The 22,336-nt window shown below is 47.1% G+C and overlaps 1 protein-coding gene across 1 annotated transcript in view; it reads left to right on the plus strand.

The window, feature by feature from the left end:
* LOC105899995 (protein kinase C beta type) overlaps nucleotides 1-21,919 on the plus strand; it is a gene marked incomplete at its 5' end in the record, with an annotated part of 81,976 nt that extends 60,057 nt beyond the window's left edge. The window contains 3 exons of the mRNA XM_031577114.2: nucleotides 461-568; nucleotides 8,651-8,791; nucleotides 18,841-21,919. Coding sequence (XP_031432974.2) covers nucleotides 461-568; nucleotides 8,651-8,791; nucleotides 18,841-18,999 — 408 coding nt within the window. The remainder of the gene's footprint in view (nucleotides 1-460; nucleotides 569-8,650; nucleotides 8,792-18,840) is intronic.
* Nucleotides 21,920-22,336: the final 417 nt, after the last annotated feature.

Consider the following 22,336-nt stretch of genomic DNA (forward strand, 5'->3'; position numbering starts at 1 on the left):
GTTTATTATTGGAGTACTTCCCAAACACTTGGGGAATACAGACACTTGCAATACAGGTACTCCGGTTTACAAAGAGTGAAACACCTAAGATTCAGATAAAGAGGATGTAGAAGAGAGTTAACATGGGGGGGGAATAAATGCTTAAGAATGTGGGCTAGTTAAGCTATCAAACAGTGGAATGGAGGGACGACCACGCAAAATTGAACAACAGGAAAACAGAAGGGAACACAAGAAGGAGGTGGGAAATTATGATAGCAACCAAATGACAGGGCTGCCTGAATGAACACTGTAATTAAGCGGCCAGCATAGGTGAGAGTTACAGGGGGGGGGGCGACTCTAGAACTGATTGGCTGAGCAAAACTGAATGCCAAACAAGCGGAGTGGGTGGCAGTTGTTGGAAGTGTTGACGAAGTGTGTCCTTTTTTCCGTTTGTGTGTGTGTCGTGTGTCGTGTCTGGTAGCCTCCGTTCGACGGCGAAGATGAAGACGAGCTCTTCCAGTCCATCATGGAACAGCACGTGTCCTACCCTAAGTCCATGTCCAAGGAGGCAGTGGCCATCTGCAAAGGGGTGAGTGCACCACACCAAACACAAACACAGTGGACAGAGGTCAGAGGTTAGGGTTACCTGTGAGTCGTGTCTACTTTACCCAGCTGGGCCCAGTTGCATATCTAAAACCAGTAACTCAAATCGCAATCAAATCAAGGCAGTCATGATGCCCTTGGCCCGCTACATTACCCCTCGCAACATTTCAAACGGATCTGCATGAGTACTTCTGTGTGGCCTTAAGGTCTCTGGTGACATCGTGTTATTAAGCCATTCTGATGGATTTTCTCACCCTATTTCCTGACATTATCTACGAGGATACAACTCCTAGGGCTACATGCAATCTCACTGGGTGAGCCTAATTTCATTGAAATCTCTGATACACTGCAAAACAAATCACTGAATCTCTAGTGTACACACAAATCTAATGATCAATCTCAAGAGAAACATCCAGACGGTTGGAGAGCAGAGTGAGCCATTGAAACCCTATCAATAGCGCAGATCTAATCAAAGCTCTCTTCTGGTGCCAGACAGTCCTCCCCATTGATAGGCCGAAGCACCGACACATGACAAAAACTCATTGTGCCATAATTGCAGCATGTAATGGCACTAAGAACTTGTTTTCTAACAACTTCTTCCTCTCTCGGAAGCCTGTTGTTTGATTGCACAAGTGTGAACGGGGGTGTTGAAATTAGCCGGCATAATTAGACTTGCCGGGATGAAATGCTGTTGTCGTGTAGAGACGAGCTCCACGACGAGTAAAGGACCCCGCAACACCAGTGGCAGAGGCCTCTCCTGTGCCCCTCACGGAACATGTAAGGGGGGGGGGGGGGGGGGGGGGGGGCAGTTTGGTTTGGAAGTGAACTCTTCTGGAGATAAACGTGGTGATGGAGTTGTGTTGTTCTTAACTGTCTGGCTGTTGGTGTGCAATGAGAGGGTTAGCTGTCTGTGACTGTTTCTCAGTAGAATTGCAATCCCTCTATCCATCTATCCACCCGTCTCTCCATCCATCCATCTATCCATCTATATCTATCTGTCTATCAATCTATCTACCTATGTACCTATCCATTTATCTATCTACCCATCGATCCGGATATCGGTCTATATATCTGTCGGCCTGTCTGTCTATCAGTCTCACACAGAAACAAACAGACACTATTTCTGTGACTAATTAAGTGAACAGTTCTTCTCTCATATTCAGTGCCTTGTAGAGACGCCACACCTTATTTACTAGCTCAGCACACGTTGCTGTTTTACGGGTCGAGGCAGCCATGTAAATCAGGTGACCTCTGACCTTGCTCATCAACACACATCATGAGGGCAGCATTCTCCGCTGGTGGCACCACCCCGCGTCTGTGGGTTCACCAGCGGCTAGTAAATAAATGACGAGAGAGTGGAGTGAAGAGAAGAGAAGAGAAGAGAAGAGAAGAGAAGAGAAGAGAAGAGAAGAGAAGAGAAGAGAAGAGAAGAGAAGAGAAGAGAAGAGAAGAGGAGAGGAGTGTCCAACAAGACCAGTAGAGAGAAGAAGAGCAAGAGAACCGTCCTGGCGTCGCCGCCCTGCCTCGCCCTTCACCTTGAGAATGGAGGCAGTTGTTTTGGGAGCTAACAGGCTGCCTCCGCCAGGCTGCCTTTGTGATGCTGAAGGGGAGCTCTGGTCTGGTCTCTGACACGTGGCCCGTTTTGAGTGGCGAGTGTGAGTGGCATTTGAATGGGCTTAGGGGTTGATGTGGGGAGACGATGAGACCCCCTCCTGCCTGCCTGCCTGCCTGCCCCCCTAGCCACACCACAGCCTCTCATTTCAGTCTCTTTTCAATGTGGAAACGGAAACATATGGTAGAGAGTGCATTGTATTAGATAGTATTAGAAGCCTAGCGGGTGAAGTCATAGACGTCAGGCTAAGTCCGGATCGGATTCGGCCCTGTTGTGGGCCACATGGGACAGCTGACGTCACCCCGTTCTCTTTTGTCCCTCTTTGTGCGGTGCTGGGACAAAGGGCGTGCTGTTATTTTGGGAGGAGTGAGTGTGGGAATGGCAACTTGATGAGATGGAGGATAGGGAGAGCAGGTGAATCCTCTAGGGCTCCTGTCCTCTAATAGAATCATGCTAATGTGAGCATTAAATAATAGATTGATGTGATCGCGCTCAGAATCTGAATGCCTGCTCTCTCTCTCTTTCTCTCTCTCTCTCTCTCTTTTTCTCTTTCTCTCTCCCTCTCTCTCTCTCTACCTCTTGCTCCCTTATAAAAATGCAGTGTGCGGGTACAGACATTCAGGCAAACAAAAGGCCGCACCCTCTTATTTTTCTCTTCTCTCTTCCCCATTCTTTCTCTCTCTCTCTTATTCTACCTTTCCCTCACCCACACACACTGCTTTCTCACTTGTCTTTGTCTTCTATCTCTCTAATGCCTTTCACTCTCCCCCCACACTCTCCTCTGCCTGTCTCTGTCTCCTCCCAACCTGTCTGCTTCTCTCTCTCTCTCTCTCTCTCTCTCTCTCTCTGTCTCTCTGCCATTGTCTTGATGGGTACCTCTCTCCCTCTCTCCTTGGGTAAAGGATTGGTTGTAAGCGCTCACACCACCACCTCCCTAATAGCTTAAGCTTGCAGCAGCCGCCGCCTCAGAAGCGCTTCAAGCTCAGACAGCTGTGAAGCCGTCAGATCCAGTAGCCCCGTTCTCCACAACAACCCCCCCCCACCCCAACCATCCACCCATCTAACAAATAGCGTTCGGAAAAGCAAATGAATCCTTGACATTTGGGACAGATTGGGAAAATCACGTGTACGTTTTTAGACAAGTTGAGCTGCTCTTAGGGGACTGTTTGCACAGCCCGGCTGTTTTAGCAGGATGTTCAGACAGGGCGTGAAAAAGAGGAACCATTTCCCTCACTGGAGCCCAGCGGTGAGTGAAGTTTTGGTTGGAAATTGAACGCCTCGTTTTGCTCGAGCCCTTTGACTTTGAGCGGGCTAATGTGGAAATTCAGTTCCGCCATTTTGTAATCGCCTTTTCTTTTTTTTTCTTTACGTCTGTTCTGTTTGCTTTGAGGAGTAAGGTCGGGTTGGAAGGTCAAAGTCAATATAGACACCACGGCACATGACTGTGGCAATCAGTGAGAGAGGAATATTTGCCTCGTATCAATCAGTCTTTAAAACAAATCCTAATTGCGAAAGTAAATAATCAATTAGGTGCAGCATTGCTGGCTGTGTTGTGTCAGAGAGCAACCTTCACGCATCACCAGGTCTCAAAAGGAAGACTGTGTGTGTGTGTGTGTGTGTGTGTGTGTGTGTGTGTGTGTGTGTGTGTGTGTGTGTGTGTGTGGAGGGGAGTTACATGGAATATAAAGAAGTCTCCGTGTAGAAATGCTACAGGTGAACTGGTGGCTTCACCATACGTGGATGGCACAGAGTCAGTGAGGCTCCAGCGAATGGCCAGTCATCGGTGTCTAATCAGTGGTGTCGGTGAGATTGTGTCAGGTGCTTTTTGTCGCGTGTGTAACTGAATACGCCGGCATCGCCGTCTGCCCTTAATTATGTTGCCGCTGCTAATTGGAAAGCCCAGATGACGGCCGCGTTCAGAACAGATCTGGGCCAGATCCGGGCCGGACCCGGTGCCGAATCCGAACCGCCGGGCCCCGCGCCGGAGACGGCCGCTCCCTGGCTAATTGCGCTGGATAAGAGAGTCATGATGTGGAAGCTGCATGACACGCTATGCTAAGTCACACGCACAATAGTCAGAAAGAGGCGCTTTGTGACACGGGGCTGATTTGGCAGATTACCCAGTTTTAAACTATGCGTGGATCCGTGTGTAAGCTTGTGTACTTGTGAGTGTCACTGTGTTGTGTGAGTATCTGTATGTGAATGTAAATGTGTGTGTGTGCATGCGTGCGTGCATGCGTTGTATCTGTTTTGACACACTGTTTGTGTGTGTATGGGTATGAAACTATGAAGTTATATGCTATAGACGTGCTCCAAAAATGGATCAGGTGTCTTGAGCATGGAGTCATTTAAAGTCAGGGCGCAACTGACTGTCAAACGAAGGCGTGAAGCTAGCGGTCTGGCAGGGCGGAGCATCCGTTTTACTCAGCACAAAATAAGAATGTATGGACACACGTCGCTCGATGCTGAATATGCACGACGCACGACGGCTTTGGCACCGGGGCCAGCGTGACGGCGGGGGAAAAGCCGACTTGTGCCGCTCACAATTCATGAGCCTGAAATGCCGGTGAAATTTTATCAGCTGCAGCGTTTGGGATGTCTACGGAGGCAGCCGACGGAGAATGGGGCCGCCTCTTCACCCATTTCAGCTGCCGATTGAAATGACTCATGCAAAATGGGAGACCCACTGGCAGCAGGAGGAAAGATAGAGAGAGAGAGAGAAAAAAGAGGGATGAAGGCGAGGGAGAGAAAGGGAGAAAGAGCGAGGGAGTTTGTCATGTATCTCTTTGCTCCCCTCCCTCCCTCCACACACACACACACACACACACACACACACACACACACTCTTCCCTGCCTGTGTGATAGGAGGGTGCAGCCATGCGTATCCTTCCAGAGGCAGCCCTTCAGATCGTTCTGATGGAGTGGCCCCAATCCGCCGAGGAAGAGAAACGCTGCGGCGTGAAGCGTGTATTAACTGACTTCCGACGGCAAGATAAGGCTGCGCTGTCGCCACTGCGGGCAAGCGATGGCTGGCGTCCCCCCCCCCCCGCCCTTTACTTGCTCCATAAAGAACACCAGACCCAACCGCACGGGTATGCCGTGAGTGGAGAAGGAGTGAGTGGGGGTAGTCGAGGGAGGTGAGAGCCCCGTTTGATGGGGGCCGTTGTTCTGTCGGTCCCCCTCTCTGGAGCACCACCCAAAGGGACGGAGTGCTGTGAACTCTGCTTTTAAGAACAACACTGCAGGCTAAGCGTCCTTGCCTCTCCAGGGTCTGGGTGACACTCCCTTCTCTGATAACACAATTGGTGTCCACTACGCCTCCTCCTAGCACACCACAGGCCCTCTTGCACAAAACTGGACCGCATTATCCAAAGACAGTCGAGTCCACACCCGTATATTGTATTCACTATGTCATTTAAAAATGTCCAAAGCCCTGTGGCACCACCGTAAATGTTTTCCTAATCCCATGCTGTTCATAATTGCATTTACTCATTTAGCAAATGCTTTTAGCGAGGCGACTAACGGCACAGAAAGGCAATGCAATTTGCCAGTACATCTGATATGTGGTAAGTGACCTCTGTGTCTTTGCGATGCTTTGGGAAGCCAGTTTAAGAAGTCCAATCCATACCCTTTGGTTCTACTCGTCTACAACTACTTAACATGCATGGTAATGACGTCCACAATGTCCAAACAAGTGTTTGAAACCATATTTGACTCATTTTACCTCTAGCTGTGCGTGCAACTGTTGTGTAAAAGCTATAGAATAGTCTACAAGACTTCCTCTGGTTTTCCGTGGGTTTTCTAAGAATTGATAATGGTATGATGCCTTACCACAATGAGTGCATCTCTTAACCAGATGTTTTACTGTTTTGTGACTAGTACTGGAACTCACTGTTACTGACTAAAAATAAAATGAAAGCGAACATGTCTGTGTGGGTGTACTGCATTTCAACTGCTCTACAGCCCAACCAGAATATGCAGTGGAACTTGTGAACATGTGCTTTGTGTGTGTGTGTGTGTGTGTGTGTGTGTGTGTATGTATGTATGTATGTACATGTGGTCCACTGCTGCGGTATGCATTAATGATGATCGTGTAGCCGTTCAGGCCATTGGAGCGTGAGCCGTAATGGCCGCCCACCTGCGTCTCGTCCTGCCCTGCGAGGGTTAACGGCAGTGGGGGGGGACCTTCCTCTCGCCTTACTGCCACCTCTGCTCCCCTCAGAGTCTGCAAAGACTTTTTCTCTGCCATCAATTTTTCATGCTCTCGGAGGCGCCTACAAAAAAGCAGCAAGTTGTTCAGCTGCGTTTTTTTTTTCTCTCTCTCTCTTTCTCCCTCTCTCTCCTTCTCTCTCTCTCTCTCTCTCTCTCTCTCTCCCTCTCTCTCTTTCTCTCTCGCTCCCCTTTTCCTCGCCAAACTCCCACCATGTTTAATCTCTCCGAGCACACATTGCATTCATGCGCCAGAATGAAACATCTAACAGCTTCTTTAATATTCAACGTTAGCATGTTCCTGCGGAAAGTGAGAGTTGCTAAAAACACTGAAAGCCGAGGCGAGACGTTTGCTCTGAAAAATGCTCAGGAATTTGTTAAATTCAAAAAAATATACATTATCTTTAGCTGTGAGTGGGGGATTTTAAAGTGGATATATCTTTTTCCTCCAGTTGTGACGCTTTTATTTTTTTTAAAACCCTTTTCTAGCAGCCACAGCAAAAGTGTGCTGGATATTTTTCAGTGCCAAATTGAGGAATAAATCTTTTATGAATGGCTGGAAGTTTTGTCAGCGCCAGGAGAGGGTGTCGCTCTAATGAGGGCGGTCGTTTTAGGCGCGTTGTGGTGGTACGCCTTAAATTGACTCTACATGCTGCGGTGTTACCACACGTTGCATTACTCCCCACACAAATCAGTTCAGTCTCCCCTCCTCACGCCTTTCATGAATTACACTGCACGCAGAACGCATTCAGACCCCTTCGCGTTTTTCACATTGTGTTATGTTGCAGCCTTACACTAAAATCATTTACATTTATTTTTCCCTCACTAATCTACACTCAATGCCCCATAATGACAAAGTGTAAAGTTCACTTTTAGAAATGTATTGCAAATGTATTATGAAGGAAAAAAACTCATATCACATTGACATTAGTATTCAGACCCGTTGCCATGATACTTGAGATTTATCTCAGGTGCCTCCCATTTACCCTCATCATCTTTGAGATGTTTCTAGATCTTGATTGGAGTCAGTGCTCATTCGGTGCATAAGTTCAATGCATATCGGAGCAAAAACCTCACATGAGGTAGAAGGAACTGCCTGCAGAACTCGGAGACAGGATTGTGTCAACACAGATCTGGGTAGGGCTCCAAAACGAGTTCTGCTGCATTGAAAGTTCCTAAGAGCACAGTGGCCCCCATAATTCTTAAATGGAAGTAGTTTGGAACAACCTTCTTAGAGCAGGCTGCCTGGCCAAACTGAGCAATCGGGGGAGAAGGGCCTTGGTAAGAGAGGTGACCAAGAACCTGAAGGTCACTCTGGCTTTGGTTCAGAGACCCTGTGTGGAGATAGGAGAAATCTCCAGAAGGACAACCATCACTGCAACGCTTCACAGGTCTGGGTTTTATGGCAGAGTGGACAGACTGAAGCCTCTCCTCAGTGAAAGACACAGGAGTTGGCAAGAGAAACAAGATTCTCTGTCCTGATGAAACTAAAATTGAACGTTTGAACCCAGTTCTGAGTATCATGTCTGGGGGAAACCAGGCACTGATTCCTATACCATCCCAACGGTGAAGCGTGGTGGTGGTGGCAGCATCATGCTGTGGTTTTTTTTTTCAGCGACAAGCACTGGGCGACTGGTCAGAGTTGAGAGAAAGTTGAACAGAGCCAAGTCCAGATATCCTTAATAAAAACCTGGTCGCGAGTGCTCAGGACCTCAGACTGGGCCAAAGGATCACCTTCCAACAGAACATGCACAACAGACCTGTCATCAAATCAAACCTGCACAGCAGCATGCTAGCTTAATGTCAAAATGAGTTGATCACAATTTAAGATACACTGTGACCTATATAAAGCCTTTCATAGCCATTGACCATTGATTTGCAATTGGCCAGTTGTCTCCACAATAACATTTAGCCAAACAGAAGGTGTTATTTCAGTTTAGATCATATTATTGATCATATTATTGATCTGAAGACCCTTCAACTGATTGTGGACTTGCTGATTATGCAGCCCAGGTCTGCAGTTCCTACATCATAATTACACAAAATTATACAGCATTGCTATTTGAGAATGACTAAATAAAGAATACATTTTTTGGCTTGACCCACCCTTTTCATTCAAATGTAGGCCAGTTTAATTGAAGTTGAGGTTTTTTTGGTTATTTTACTAAACAGAAGATCCCCCATAAACAGTCTTCCAAAGGATTAGGATTTCTCCTCATCTGTGTGTCTGACCCCGGTCTGTTTCAGCTGATGACCAAGCACCCTGGTAAGCGTCTGGGCTGCGGTCCCGAGGGGGAGAGGGACATCCGTGAGCACGCCTTCTTCCGCTACATGGACTGGGAGAAGCTGGAGAACAAAGAGGTCCAGCCGCCATTCAAACCCAAAGCCGTGAGTAGCACAAGCCCCCCCCCCCCCCCCCCCCCCACACACACACACACACACACATTCACCTCTTGTGTTTTGTTTAATCTGATAACCTTGATTATCCAATTTCTTTCTCAGAATGAGCATGGCATGTGCACTTTTATACACACACACACCACATCCACACAAAGACGCATACAGACTCTCCTCTCTGTTTGGAGTAAGAGGTAAGTACCTTGGTGGATTTCTATTGGTTTGCTGCTGTTGTGTCTAACCTATTGACACAGGTTCTGAATGGGTCCTGCTGGTATAGGTCATGTGTATACAGAGAGCATGCAGGGACACATTGCCATACTGGGGCCCTGAGGCCATACTGGGACCATATGCAGCTGCACTGATGGGTATAACCGACCGTGTGGACTTTAATATCTGAATTGCTATGCATCACACCTGTGGAAACAAACACGGACGACTGATGACTATAGCAGCACCTCAGACATAAACTAGTGTTTTCTTTTGTGTCTGTAAGTGGCCAGGACTGACACACATCAGAAGACACTCTCTGGACTTGTGCCTCGGCTTGGTTGAATTTCCTATTGCAACACGTTCTTTAAAATGGCGATTAAATTGCACATCTGTGAAGTAGTTCCAGTTTTTTTACCGTATTGCATACAAAGTTCGTTGTGGAGTTTAAATGAACTGTCGCAATGTGAGTTGAGTGGCAAGTTAATAGAACTTCAGAAGTGCAGAGTGCAGCAGCATGTTGCATAATCTGAAATGACTTTAGCGCCGTTATTCTACATTTAGACGAGGGACCACTAGACTTTACAAATCTAAGGCTCAACAGAATGCTGGTTTGCTAGTTTGAGAGCGATGGAACTTAAGGCCAACGCCCACTGGCAGCGTCTGACGCGTTTAGAATTTAGTTCTTTCTAATGAGCGTCAGGTCCATAGAAATTACTAGGTTTTCAATTAAATCCACATATTTATACCGTCTTCAACAATCTGTGCCAACTTCTATGGCACTGTTGGTTAAAAGCATGACACTTCTTTCCGTTGCAACTAGTAAACAAAACTTACTAACGTTACCCTGCTAATAGCAGCTAATAAAGATGATGACTAAATGGTATAGTAATGTCGATGCTAGCCATTGTACATTTAAATTTCACTAAAATGCTGTGTTTCTGCCATTGTTCTGCTTTAAACTATCAAATAAGTTATGTTTTCGGTAATACGGTCAATCAATGTTTCAGAACATTCCACTCTACACTGACCACCATCACCAGTGGGCGTTGGCCTTTACAATTGGACTTATGCCATAGCAACCATCCATTTACAACGGCAGTAACGCCAGTTTGTCCTGTAAGTTAAGAAAGACGTAGTTCTACAAACAAGTCAGTTTTAGCGATCAAAACGGGGAAATTATATCCGCAAATTAACATAACACAAGCGTGGCAACCGTGGTGTAACGTGATAACGGCCTTCGGAACGTGGCTGCATTACCACCTCGAACGTGCGTTCATTTCAGCTGCCCAGATGCCTTGTTGTCCATTATCCAACACACACACACACACACACACACACACACACACTAACAAGTTTGGGGAGAAAGCTTTTACTCTATATGCTGCAGCTAAGTAGAGAGTAGACCCAGATTTTTGTGTGTGTGAGAGAGTGAGAGAGAGAGAGAGAGTGTGTGTGTGTGTGTGTGTGTGTGTGTGTGTGTGTGTGTGTGTGTGTGTGTGTGTGTGTGTGTGTGTGGGAGGTAGCCCTCTGCCAGGCGGGTTGAAGGGTTGGGCCGTGTCGGCTTTGTTCAGGGTGGACGTCCAAGAGGAGCCGGAGCCTGGGCCCGCAGCCGACATTTGGCAGTGGAGCGCTGCTCCTTAATGAGTACAACTCTGCTCCCCGCGCTTCTGCCAGATGTCAGATTCAACTCAAACACTTTCTCTCTCTCCTTTCACTCTCTCTCTGGCTATCTCTGTCTGTCTATCTCTTGCTCACTCTCACTCTCTCACACACACACACACACACACACACACACACACACACACACACACACACACACACACTCGGAATCTCTCTTTCTCCGTCTCAGGCTACTCGTTACTCTCCCTCTCCCTCACTCCTACTGATACACTACTCTCTCACTCCCTCTCTCTTTCTCTCTCTCCTTCACTCTCTCCCTCTTACTCTCTCTCTTTCTCTCGCTCTCCCGCACTCCTACTGATACACTACTCTCTCACTCCCTCTCTCTTTCTCTCTCTCTCTCTCTCTCCCTCCCTCTGTCTTTCTCTCGCTCTCCCTCACTCCTACTGATACACTACTCTCTCCCTCTCTCTTTCTCTCTCTCTTTCTCTCGCTCTCTCCTACTTCTGCTGTCTATCCATTGTATGAGACCTTTGCCGCGCCCCACGGAGCTCAACCTTTTGGTGGGCCCAGATATATTAAAGTGAAGTGGGAGCCCTGAGCTGGTCTCTGTGATGTTGGCATGGCCCTGCTCCAATAGCTTCCACTCGCTGTGTTTGGGGGGTTCTCAGGAGGGTTCGCTCTGCTCAATGAAAAGTGCTTGTACTTGATGATAAGTTAGTCACCAGTCACACCCCACCCCCACCCCCCAATAAATGCATATATTTACACACACACACACACACACACACACACACACACCCACACCCACACACACACACACAGTGCTCTCCCAGTGCTGTTCTTATGCATCCTCTGTTATTATTATTTTAGTATTTGTGCCATTGTAAAGTGCCACTAAGCGCTTCGAGTTAAAGGAGCCTCCCATCCACAGCAGGGGCCCCGTGTGTCGTGTCCCACTCAGGCTTCCGTATGGAGCTTTTAAGGCAGAGACTGACTAGACCATTGAAGCAGGTTGACAGCAATACACAGCGGATCACAACACCACAGCCCAGTCGCTTCACCCCTTCTCCACGCACCGCCCTTCTCCACAGTAAAGACAGGCTTCACAGCGGATTTGTTGCAGAACGTTTGTCGTATTTCTATGATTTTTGGTGAGCTCTAGCTTTTTACATTAAGTTCCCTATGATGTTTTTTTTGCTGTTTCTAGAGCAAGCCATCACAAAGTGTTTTGTTTTGGTCGAAAGTTGCAGTTGAAGCACTTCAGTAGCTGATCTTCCGAACATTTTGGGAAAGGGTAGAAAATGCCATCTCCCCCCCCCCCCCCTCAAGAGTTTATTCAAAATTAATTTCTTAAATCTCCCCCGAGGAGACTTTAGGGCAATGGAGGTTATTTGAATTTTAATCTCCGTAACTTTTTTTTTTTTAAATATATAAAGTACTCTTTGCATTTACAGTCAAGTGCCAGCTTGCCTGGCGCATCTGACTGCAGTCAGATGGATGAATCCATTAGCCTTGGCCGCGCGGTGCGGCACGGTGCGGCGCGGCGCCTGCTCTTAATTGGGAGGAGTGCGAGGCGTACTCACTGGAGGAGGGAGAGGTCATGACTGGAGGCTGCGGTTTCTCCCCTCTTCAAAGTCTGCCCCCTACGGCAACTCGAGGGTAATACTCCCACTGCACAGCTCTGGCTGCCCCCTGCCTTCCACTGCGAGGACATTCACAAGTGAAGGGAAGGAGGGTTTGGATATCCTTTTTTTTCTTATTTAGAAGTCTGAATCTGATTAAACACATCCCACCCCCCAAATTTAGCCTTGAGATAGTTGCAAGTTGACAAGGAGGATCAAGGTTATTGTCAGCTTAGTGAAACTCATACTGTGATTTCATTATGAGAATTTCCGTCCCGTTCATGTCAAGTGTGAACCTAGAACTGTCACAACTCAGCCATTGTGGAAAGACATCTGCTTCAATGTAGTTGGCATGAGCTGTCTTGGGCATGCCTGTGCTCCCTGCTTGACACTTTATTGTCAGCCTGTACTGCAGTCTCACTGAAGGCAGGTATGTGGAGATTATGTCTGCCAGAAAGTCTCATGAGCCGTGTGCTTAGCACTGCAGGCTGTGAGACTACTGGATCATAATAACCTGGCTGTGAATCCACGGCACGACCAACTCACCTGTCCATCACCCCTTCCAGGGTTGACTGTCCTTTTATTATTATGGGATAGTGGGCTCAGATTGTACCTGACTACTGTCTGTGCATCAGTGGAGTTGGTCTCAGTCTCCCTTCAACTCTCAGTCGTAGCTCAGTCTACAGAAGGATGTACACACCAATGCTGTCAGAAACAGCTTAGAGTTTCAATCAAAGGGTTTGAGTTTGCAGACGTTTGGTTTGACTTTAAGAGCTCTCTTTTCCAACATGTTGAATGAGTGTCAGCCCCTGAAACATTTTGAGCATCTCAGGATTGAATGTATCAGGGAGAAAAATGTTAGACACTCTCCTACACGCCCTCTGCTCTGGTGGGAGAAGACGTGGGCGTCCAGTGGCAACTGTCTAAACGACTTGCAAAGGCCCAATTTGGTGCTGACTTGATTTCAGTGGCAGGAGTCGGAACAGGGGCAGATTGATCCCGGTGTTCATCTAATCAGGCTGCTTCCCCTGACCGTGTCCCCAATCCCTGCGCCCACATGCTGCAGTGATGGATTGGATGGATCCCATCCCCTTCCAGAGCCCAAGGAAGTGTGACTCCCAAACTAAGCATGACTGCAATCTGTGAGCAGAGGGCCCAAAGGTTGGTTGGACTTCAGAAGCAAGAGAAAGACATGGAGAGAGAGAGCAAACGAGAGAGGGGTGGTGTGTGACACAGACGCGTGAGGAGGGCAAAAGCTACCATCAAACAGGGTATGGAAGCAGAAAGGAGCTGAGAGGGGTGAGATTGGAGGGGCCACTTGAGAATAATGAAATGTATGGCCCCTCTCACTGGGCCAGAGGGCTTTTGTTTAGGATGGGAGGGATGGGGAGAGGAGAGGAGAGGAGAGGAGAGGAGAGGAGAGAAGAGAAGAGGAGAGGAGAGAAGAGAAGAGAAGAGAAGAGAGGCGATGAGGAGAGGAGATGGCAAGAGGAGAGGAGAGAGGCAGGTGAGATGAGATGTGGAGAGGAGAAAAGAGGGAGAGGAGAGGAGAGGAGGGGAGATGGCAAGAGGAGGGGAGAGAGGCTGATGAGATGAGATGAGGAGAGGAGAGGAGAGGAGAGGAGAAAAGAGGGAGAGGAGATGAGGGGAGGGGAGGGGAGATGGCAAGAAGAGGGAGGGGAGAGGAGATGAGATGGATTACACAAACAAGCAGAAGCAGAGTGGAGGTGAAGAAGGTGGCAGGCAACGGTGGAAGCAGATGGCTGTGTGTGTGTGTGTCTGGGTGTGTGTGTCTGGGTGTGTGTGTGTGTGTGTGTCTGGGTTGGTCCAGCATGCATATATGGCAGGAGCTGATGGAGAGCTAGGGAGGGAAGGCTGATGAGGGAAGGAGGTGTAGCTCCCCTGCCTGCCATTTTCACTTCTTGTCAGTTGCCTCTGTGTCACCCAGTGCCTTCTTTCTGTCAGGGCGAGGTCCCACATGGCCACGTTTCACACACACACACACACACACACACACACACACACACACACACACACACACACACACACACACACACACACACACACACACACACACACACACACACATTTAGTCACAGCACCTGCCCAGATGCTGCTGCATCACACAGGTACCCTGTTCTTCAGAAGTTTTTTTTTGTTGATGTATTGCACACACAAACACAAACACGCGCACACACACACACACATCTACAAGGGAGGTAGAGAGAGAGAAAGAGGGAGGTCAAAGAGGAGGTGGAATAGATTGGAAGGGAAGGATGAGCGTTAAAGTGAGAATAACTACCTCAGAGTTTGAAGCAGATCAGGTTTGGTACCTTTTCAGGCAGAGGTGTGTGTGTGCGTGTGTGTGTGTGAGAGTGAGAGTGTGCACGTGTGGGGTTAACTGCCCTGGATCTGCACGTGTGAGTGGGCTGAGGGTGTCCAGCGAAGAGTGGAGTTTAGCAGCTGGACATGTAAGTCCCTGTAGGTGATCAGTATTTAACAGCGTCATCTGCAGACGGCAGGCTGTGACACACGCACGTCAGATAGGAAGGGAGCTGGGGCGACCCCCAGCCTCCGCCTGCCTCTCCCCATCCACCCACCCACACACCCACCCACCCATCCGCCCGCTCCCCTCCACCGCTGCCATCGCCGCCACCACCAGCTCTCCTGACACTAATCACTCCAGACAGGTGGATCTATGAGGACACCGAAAAGCTTTTGCCTCAATTTTCCCGACCTTGATGGGAAAGCAAGCCTACGCCAGCTTGCCTGCCAGTCGCACTCCATCCCTCCCACCCCCACCCCCCCCACACACACGCACACATCACCAGCCCGTCATACACACACACACACACACACACACACACACACACACACACACACACACTCACTCTGAGCCACCAGCTGCAAAAAACACGTCCACGAGCAGATCCATAAGTTGTGTGGCACACACTGTAATGATGCTCAGATTGAAGACTAATTGGGCCCCATTGTAGGTGGCAGGGTCAGGGTGCTGCTGTTAATTGCCTCTAGATTGGAGGGGAGGAAGGGGGGGGGGGGTGGTTCTGCATGTGTGTATGCCGCGGTCGCAGATGCAGGTTTCAATTTCATATTTTCCCGCCGCAGCCACCGCTGCACTGCCTCTAAACACACGGATGCATTAATCATGCAGCTTCATCGCCTGTTTCTCGTGAACCAAAGACAGGCTAACAGGCTCATATACAGACATATGTGAATATGCTGGCACACACACACACACACACACACACACAAAACATACTGCACACACCCACTCTTGTTAAACAGAGACACTCACACAGTCTCATCAGATATGGTTTCTGTAGACGTTGAAAAACACAGACAGAAATACACACACATCCATCCTCACAGGCTGTGTGTGAATGTGTGTGTTTGTCTCCTGTGGAAGCAGCATGGAGCCATGCCTGTGCTAGCTTCACACCAAGCAGGGGTGTGAGCGAGAGCCTCATTAGCCTGGCATCGCCTAAATCACACCGTCTGCTCGTCTGCTCACACCCGGCCCCACACACTGGGACTCTTACATAACACGCGCTGTGGGCTCAGCCTGAAACACACACACACACACACACACACACACACACACACACACACACACACACATACACTCATGCCGAGCAGAAGACAGGCCCATGTTCCTGGCCACAGAATTGTGTTGCGGAAAGAACAAAAGAAATGGAGAAAGTAAGTGGCTGCGGATTCCAAAACAATATAGGGTTAAATGCGATCTAAAACAATATAGGGTTAAATGCGATCTAAAACAATATAGGGTTAAATGCAATCTAAACAATATAGGGTTAAATGCGATCTAAAACAATATAGGGTTAAATGCAATCTAAACAATATAGGGTTAAATGCGATCTAAAACAATATAGGGTTAAATGCGATCTAAAACAATATAGGGTTAAATGCAATCTAAACAATATAGGGTTAAATGCGATCTAAAACAATATAGAGTTAAATGCAACCAAGGTGTCGTAAACGTCGGAAATGATGCGCCACTCAAGTGGGCAGTTGGGCAGATACATGCAGACAGTAATGTGGGATTTACTCAAAAGTGAACAAAGTTTTTTATATATATATATATATCAAAGATATTGGTTGAAAATGGAGACGAGGGAAGTTCTCTGGACAGTAATGATTCTGCGTAAGGGCGCTGTGAACAGTTGCAGTGTTTTCTTGGCCTATTTGAGAGTCACCATGACACAAATTCGTGTCACTTCAGCGCAGTGTCCCGTAGAAGTGTGTGTGTGTGTGTGTGTGTGTGTGTGTGTGTGTGTGTGTGTGTGTGTGTGTGTGTGTGTGAAGCGGGTCCTAGCTCCCTGGCCCAGAGAGCTAGCAGTTACAGTGAGTAATGCGCGCGAGTCCTCCGTCTGTAACATGGCCCGCCGCGGACACACACACACACACACACAGGAGCGTCGGCAGGCAGGGATGTGGCGGCCCCAGCCATGCATCATCCTGACTCACCCACTGGAGTCACTGGTGTCAAACCCAGCAGCAGGGGCCAGGAGCTCCGTCCACAGCTCCACATCATCTCAGTCGTTTTGTCCTCATGTCATCTGCGTAGCTGTAATGGAGTATCTAACCTGTATGTGTATGGATTGCCTAAACTGAAGATTGTTTTTTATTAATATGTTGAATTCATTCCATTTAGTGTTTTTAGGTGCTTTTCTTCAAATTCTGTTTCCAGATAGTAAAGAGGTCTCAAAATGGGGAAACAGATGTTAGTGTATTGCAGTGATTCCCAAACTGTTAACCCCCCCCCCCCCTCGACAATGACAAAAGAACTGCGCAACCCCCCAACCCCCAGCACCGCAGTGCAAAGACTGAGACGCTATAGCCTATTACCTGTTTTTAATTTCAAAACAGATGGCCATCAGTTTTTCTTTAGCATTATTTCTACATATGAACAGTTGAACATTGTCATTTTGATGTCATCAATCAGCTCAACTTAAATATTTTAACAGTTAAACATTATTTTTATTTCTACCTGATCAAAGCTCGGCTCTATGATTGGCTATTGTTCCATTCTTTGGATCGTTCATGTTAGGTGGATGTCCGTTGTATTAATAATTAGGCCAGCTATCCCTTCTGACATACTGGGGAAACGGAAAAGGAAAAACGGAAAAGTAGGCCTTTTATAAGTGCAAAGTAGACTATAAACTCACAGAAACGAAACAGAAGAGCCCTGCCGTACTTGATTTGGCTAGTAGTTGGTTGTTCCCCCCCACACGCACACACACACACACACTTTGGAAACCACTGCTAACTCTGATATAAATAAACAAAACTGGTGATTAGTCATATATTATCACAAGAACAAATTGTGTGTGTGTCCTTGATGGATACTAAACATGATGAAATAATTTCCTATCTCATACATTGTCTACTGAGGTATTATTTGGAATACTTTGAGAGCTGGAGTATACTGTTTCCATCTGATTAGTGGGTAAACAAACAAACAGGCAAACAAACCAACTTGCACACATACAAGTGAATAACGCGTGCATATATCTCTTAGCTTTGTAGTGCATGCAACTATTCAAGCACTACCTGGGACAGATCAAATGTGTGTCCACGTAGCTACCCTTACATTCGACCGACATAGAAACTCATGTATTGTCCTGTTGCTTAGCCGTTCAAGTGAGCTGCCGTCGATATCATGACCATGGTTTTGATTCCCAGGCAAAGCTCATGGTGAAATGTGTTTCGGCTTACCTGTTCTCAAAATCGCTGTGGAGAAATGAAGAAATGTTATATTCTATAAATGCCATTTACTTAAGGACCAATACAATACAATCACTTTTTTTATGTTGGGTCTGTGGGTGTTTCAGAACATGGTATGTTGCCTTAGTGTGAATTTCAGCAATGACAAAAGTCATCGGTATCTTCTCCCCCATGACTCAGGTTGCAAATGGAAAGATCTCTCCTCAGACTGGTTTAAAAAAAAAAAATTCCTTGGGATTTCCCACTGTTGTTTTCCATGCCAGAATTTTCCATTCGGACATTTGGCATGGCCAAAACAGCTACGTTTTAGGGCTACGGGATACCGGGGAATTTCTCTCTTTTTTTTTTAACAGCTCTGTGGAGGCACTTTCCCTTTATGACCACTTCCTGAAGTTGATTCTGATGTCGCCATAATCCCTCATCAAACTGCCATGAATCTCCATGTGTGTCTGTGTCCACTCCTCTCTCCACATTGCCAGCACACGCAGGAGAGGAGGTCACGAGTCACTTGAAATATGATTGTTTTTGTTGTCGTTTCGTCACGTCACGTCTCCCAAAATATTGTATGTGTCCATAACATGCTGTGATTGGTCTGAAACATGAGACATGATGTATATGTGACTTGTTATGTATATCATATACAATCATCATGCATTTTTGCTGTTTCACTTTATCCCCCTCTCTCGCTCTCTCTCGCTCTCTCTCTCTCTATCTCTCTACCTCTATCTCTACCTCTCATGTAAATCATTCCCTCCCTCCATTACATACCTCTCTTTTTTCTTTTTGTCCTTCCTTGTTTTTCCCCCCCTCCTACAGTGCGGCCGGGACGCGGAGAACTTTGACCGCTTTTTCACCCGTCACCCTCCGGTCCTCACCCCGCCCGACCAGGAGGTCATCATGAACCTCGACCAGGACGAGTTCGAGGGCTTTTCCTTCATAAACCCAGAGTTCGCTTCTGTGGTGGCCGAGAGTTAAGGGCCATCCACGCCCTCCTTCTCCTCCTCCTCCTCCTCCTCCTCCTCCTCCTCCTCCTCCTCCTCCTCCTCATCCTCCTCATCATCCTCAACCTCATTCACCCACCCACCCACCCCACGACCACACGATGCATTCCTCCAACGCAAAACAGCACCTCCATCTATTTATATACTTGCGGCAAGCGCCGTTGAAGTATATAAATCACCATCAACTGCTTCACCTTCATGGGAAAACAAAGATATACCCTCCATGATGATGTCGGCACATGTGATATTTGTGTATTATCCAAGAGCTTGGTACCAGTGTATCAGCATACCATCTCCTCATGATTGTATTGATTAGATACAAATTGCTGGCTCCACTCGGCACATAAATAACGCCTATAGCACACAAGGTTCATCCCATGACTTCGTACTCTGTGACCAGTTAACCATGTGGACAGGTCGTGCTATAGCAGATCTATGTTCATCTCCCGATGATCGTCATAGGATAACCACTCTATTTATACTCTACCATGCACCAGTATCTACAAGATGTGTATAGTGTTGTGTTTTTTTTTTTTTTTTTTTTTTTTTTTCACGTGATTTTTAAACCCTTCCTGTTTTAGGTGCAAATAGACCATTTATTTTACTACTTTGTTTTGCATGGTTTCCCCATTTTAACCCTCCGAATAGCAAATCTAGCTTAGATGCTGTAGTTGATGTAGACTGAAAGGGTATTCCTGTTTCTCGTCATATCCTGAGTACACTGCAGATGATACGAATATAGCTGTTTCTTTCTTCCTTTTTTTGAATAAGCATGAGTAAAAGCTATGTTTACAGGATGCATCTATCCAGCTGTATGTGGATGTGTGTGTGTGTGTGCGTGTGTGTCTTGGTGTGTCGAGAGTGTGTGTGTGTGTATGTGTGTGTAAGTGAATGTGTGTTTAGGCAGTGTCTTGCAGTGCTTGCGTGGGTGTGCCTCTTGTGGTGTGGTGATCTGCTTCCTCTGCTTGTGCGTAGCGACACCATCAGCCAATATGCCCCCTTCTCCCCTAAGCTTTCTTCTGAACCCCCGCCCGCCCCCCAGCCCCTTACCCCTCCAGCGCCTCTTTTATTTTGTATGGGCAAACACCTGTGCGCATGTTTTCGAGGTGCACGACAGACATATTCAACATCAGCTACCTCCTCTTCAAGAGCACAGCAGACCGCACGGATAGATGGATGAGAAAAGGTAGCAAACGAATACAGGCAGAAGAAATAGAAACAGCAGATTCTGATTAAAGGTCAAACTGCAAGCCTAGCCTGGCTTATAAACCCCCTCCCTTCCCCCCCAACCATCCTCCTGTCCAGGTCCTCCAAATACGTGAGCGTGGCGACTTCCTGCGATTGGATAAGAAATTGTTTCTGTGTTCCCCATTAGTTGGCATTCTGGCTCCGTCTGTGAGTGTAGGGCTCCGTCTGGCCGATAAGCTTTTATCTGCACTCACCATGCCGAGGCTCCTACAGCGCCGGGGCTCTCACTCCTCAGTTACCGGCGCGCTCGGAAAAGACTGCTGCTGGAAACCATAGAGGTCAGAAGACTAGACCACAGCAGCGTCCCTAGGTGTAGCGATGTCGTTTGGCGAGTCGACCTAAATCTATGACGTCTAGGAGCAGCTAGTCAGATGGCCTTACTTAAATTTGAATTATTTTGCTAAAATTCTAAGTCGTAACCCCCAGTCGTGTATTTGGAGTATGATCCACTATCAGTGTGGTGAAAACAATATCATATGCAGAGGTTTGGCAATGAAGCTATGGTGTGATGTGGGCAGTCACTGGTCCTGCACCGTCATCACTGCTAAGGCAGGCAAACACTGCTCACTGCTCTTGAGTCGAGCAACATGAGGCTTAAATGTGTGTGTGGCCCGCGCTCGTCGTGCTTTTGTGTTAGTAAGCCCAACTACACTGTGGTGGACAGCTTAGAGTAGTACATGGACAGCTTAGAGTAGTACATGGACGGCTAAGAGTAGTACATGGACGGCTAAAAGTAGTACACGGACGACTTAGAGTAGTACATGGACGGTTCGGTTGCTTTAGCTTTGCCTACACTAGCAATAACAGGTACCTGCAACCCATGACAACTGCACCAGGTATAACTGGAAAGATCCACGAACAGTGCAGCATCTGGTCCTTCGAGATCTCAATCTCCAGAGTAACGATACTTTATCCATCTCTGATATGTTACATTGGTCGTGGCGCTGCAGTCCTTTTTCGGGAAAATAGGGGCCAGACGGAACGTGGCGTAGTGCTTTAGCGTTTTTTTTTTTTCTCCTAACCGGTCGGTGGCCAATGGTTTTTACTGGAGATAACGTAATTGGTGCTTCATATCTTAAGTTCAGTGTGGATGTTCAGGGAAGTGTCTCAAGAAACGGCTTTGCACAAGAAGAGGTCTTCAGTGAGTGTGTGCATAGCAAGGTCATGAGAGGAAGAGTTTAGTCTAGACTGTAACAGTGCAAGAGAAGGTTAACTCTTGTTGGTTTTTTTGTGTTACAAGCATCTCTCATCTCTGCCAAAAAAAACAGTGTGTAGTTTATACTAGGGCTTTGATATTTTTTGTAAATGTCTGAAAAACAACAAAATACCTATATAAAATTGTGTCAAATGTTGGTAATTCCGTGTATTCATTGTGGTCAATATTGAAAAAAATGTTAATAGGTGGTATGTGTTTTCTATACCAGTTATGCATTCTGAGATGCACGTAGACAAATGGAAAAGCTTTGTGCATGAATTACTAACAAAAACTTGAGGTTCCATAATTCAGTATGTTTGACTTACTAGTGCTTCGATGAGCTCTCCAGGCTATAATGTGTGCTTTGTATTATATATCTCAAAATGCTTTTCATGTGCCAAAGTATTTTCCAGAAAAAAATATATACATCAAAATAAAAACTAAACACAAATGGATGTTTGTGCATTTTCTACTTGTAAAAGTTAACCCTTTTGTTTTCCGTTTCATTTCCACCCCCCAGGTAATGATTCACTATGCATCATCACTAGTGTTCTCTGTCTGTGTATTTCCCTCCTTTGTTTTTGCCTTTCTGTCACTGAACTTCGGGCCATCTGTTCCTTTTGGAGAGATGCTGGGCCCCTCCATTCAGATGGTGGCCAGGCAGGCTACCTCCCTCTCATCCCCCATATACAACACTACGCCTCAACCATGCACGGCACGCCTCTGAATATTTCATACCTGCCACTTAACATGAGCACATTTACGTGATGTTCCTGTTCACTCACTAGCGTTGGGAAATAACATGCTGCACCTGCATAGCTCATATCCAGGGGTTTAGGAGGGGGAAGGGGGGAGGGGGAGCCGGTGC

The sequence above is a fragment of the Clupea harengus genome, chromosome 1, assembly GCF_900700415.2.
Source record: "Clupea harengus chromosome 1, Ch_v2.0.2, whole genome shotgun sequence".
NCBI classification, from domain to species: Eukaryota; Metazoa; Chordata; class Actinopteri; order Clupeiformes; family Clupeidae; genus Clupea; species Clupea harengus.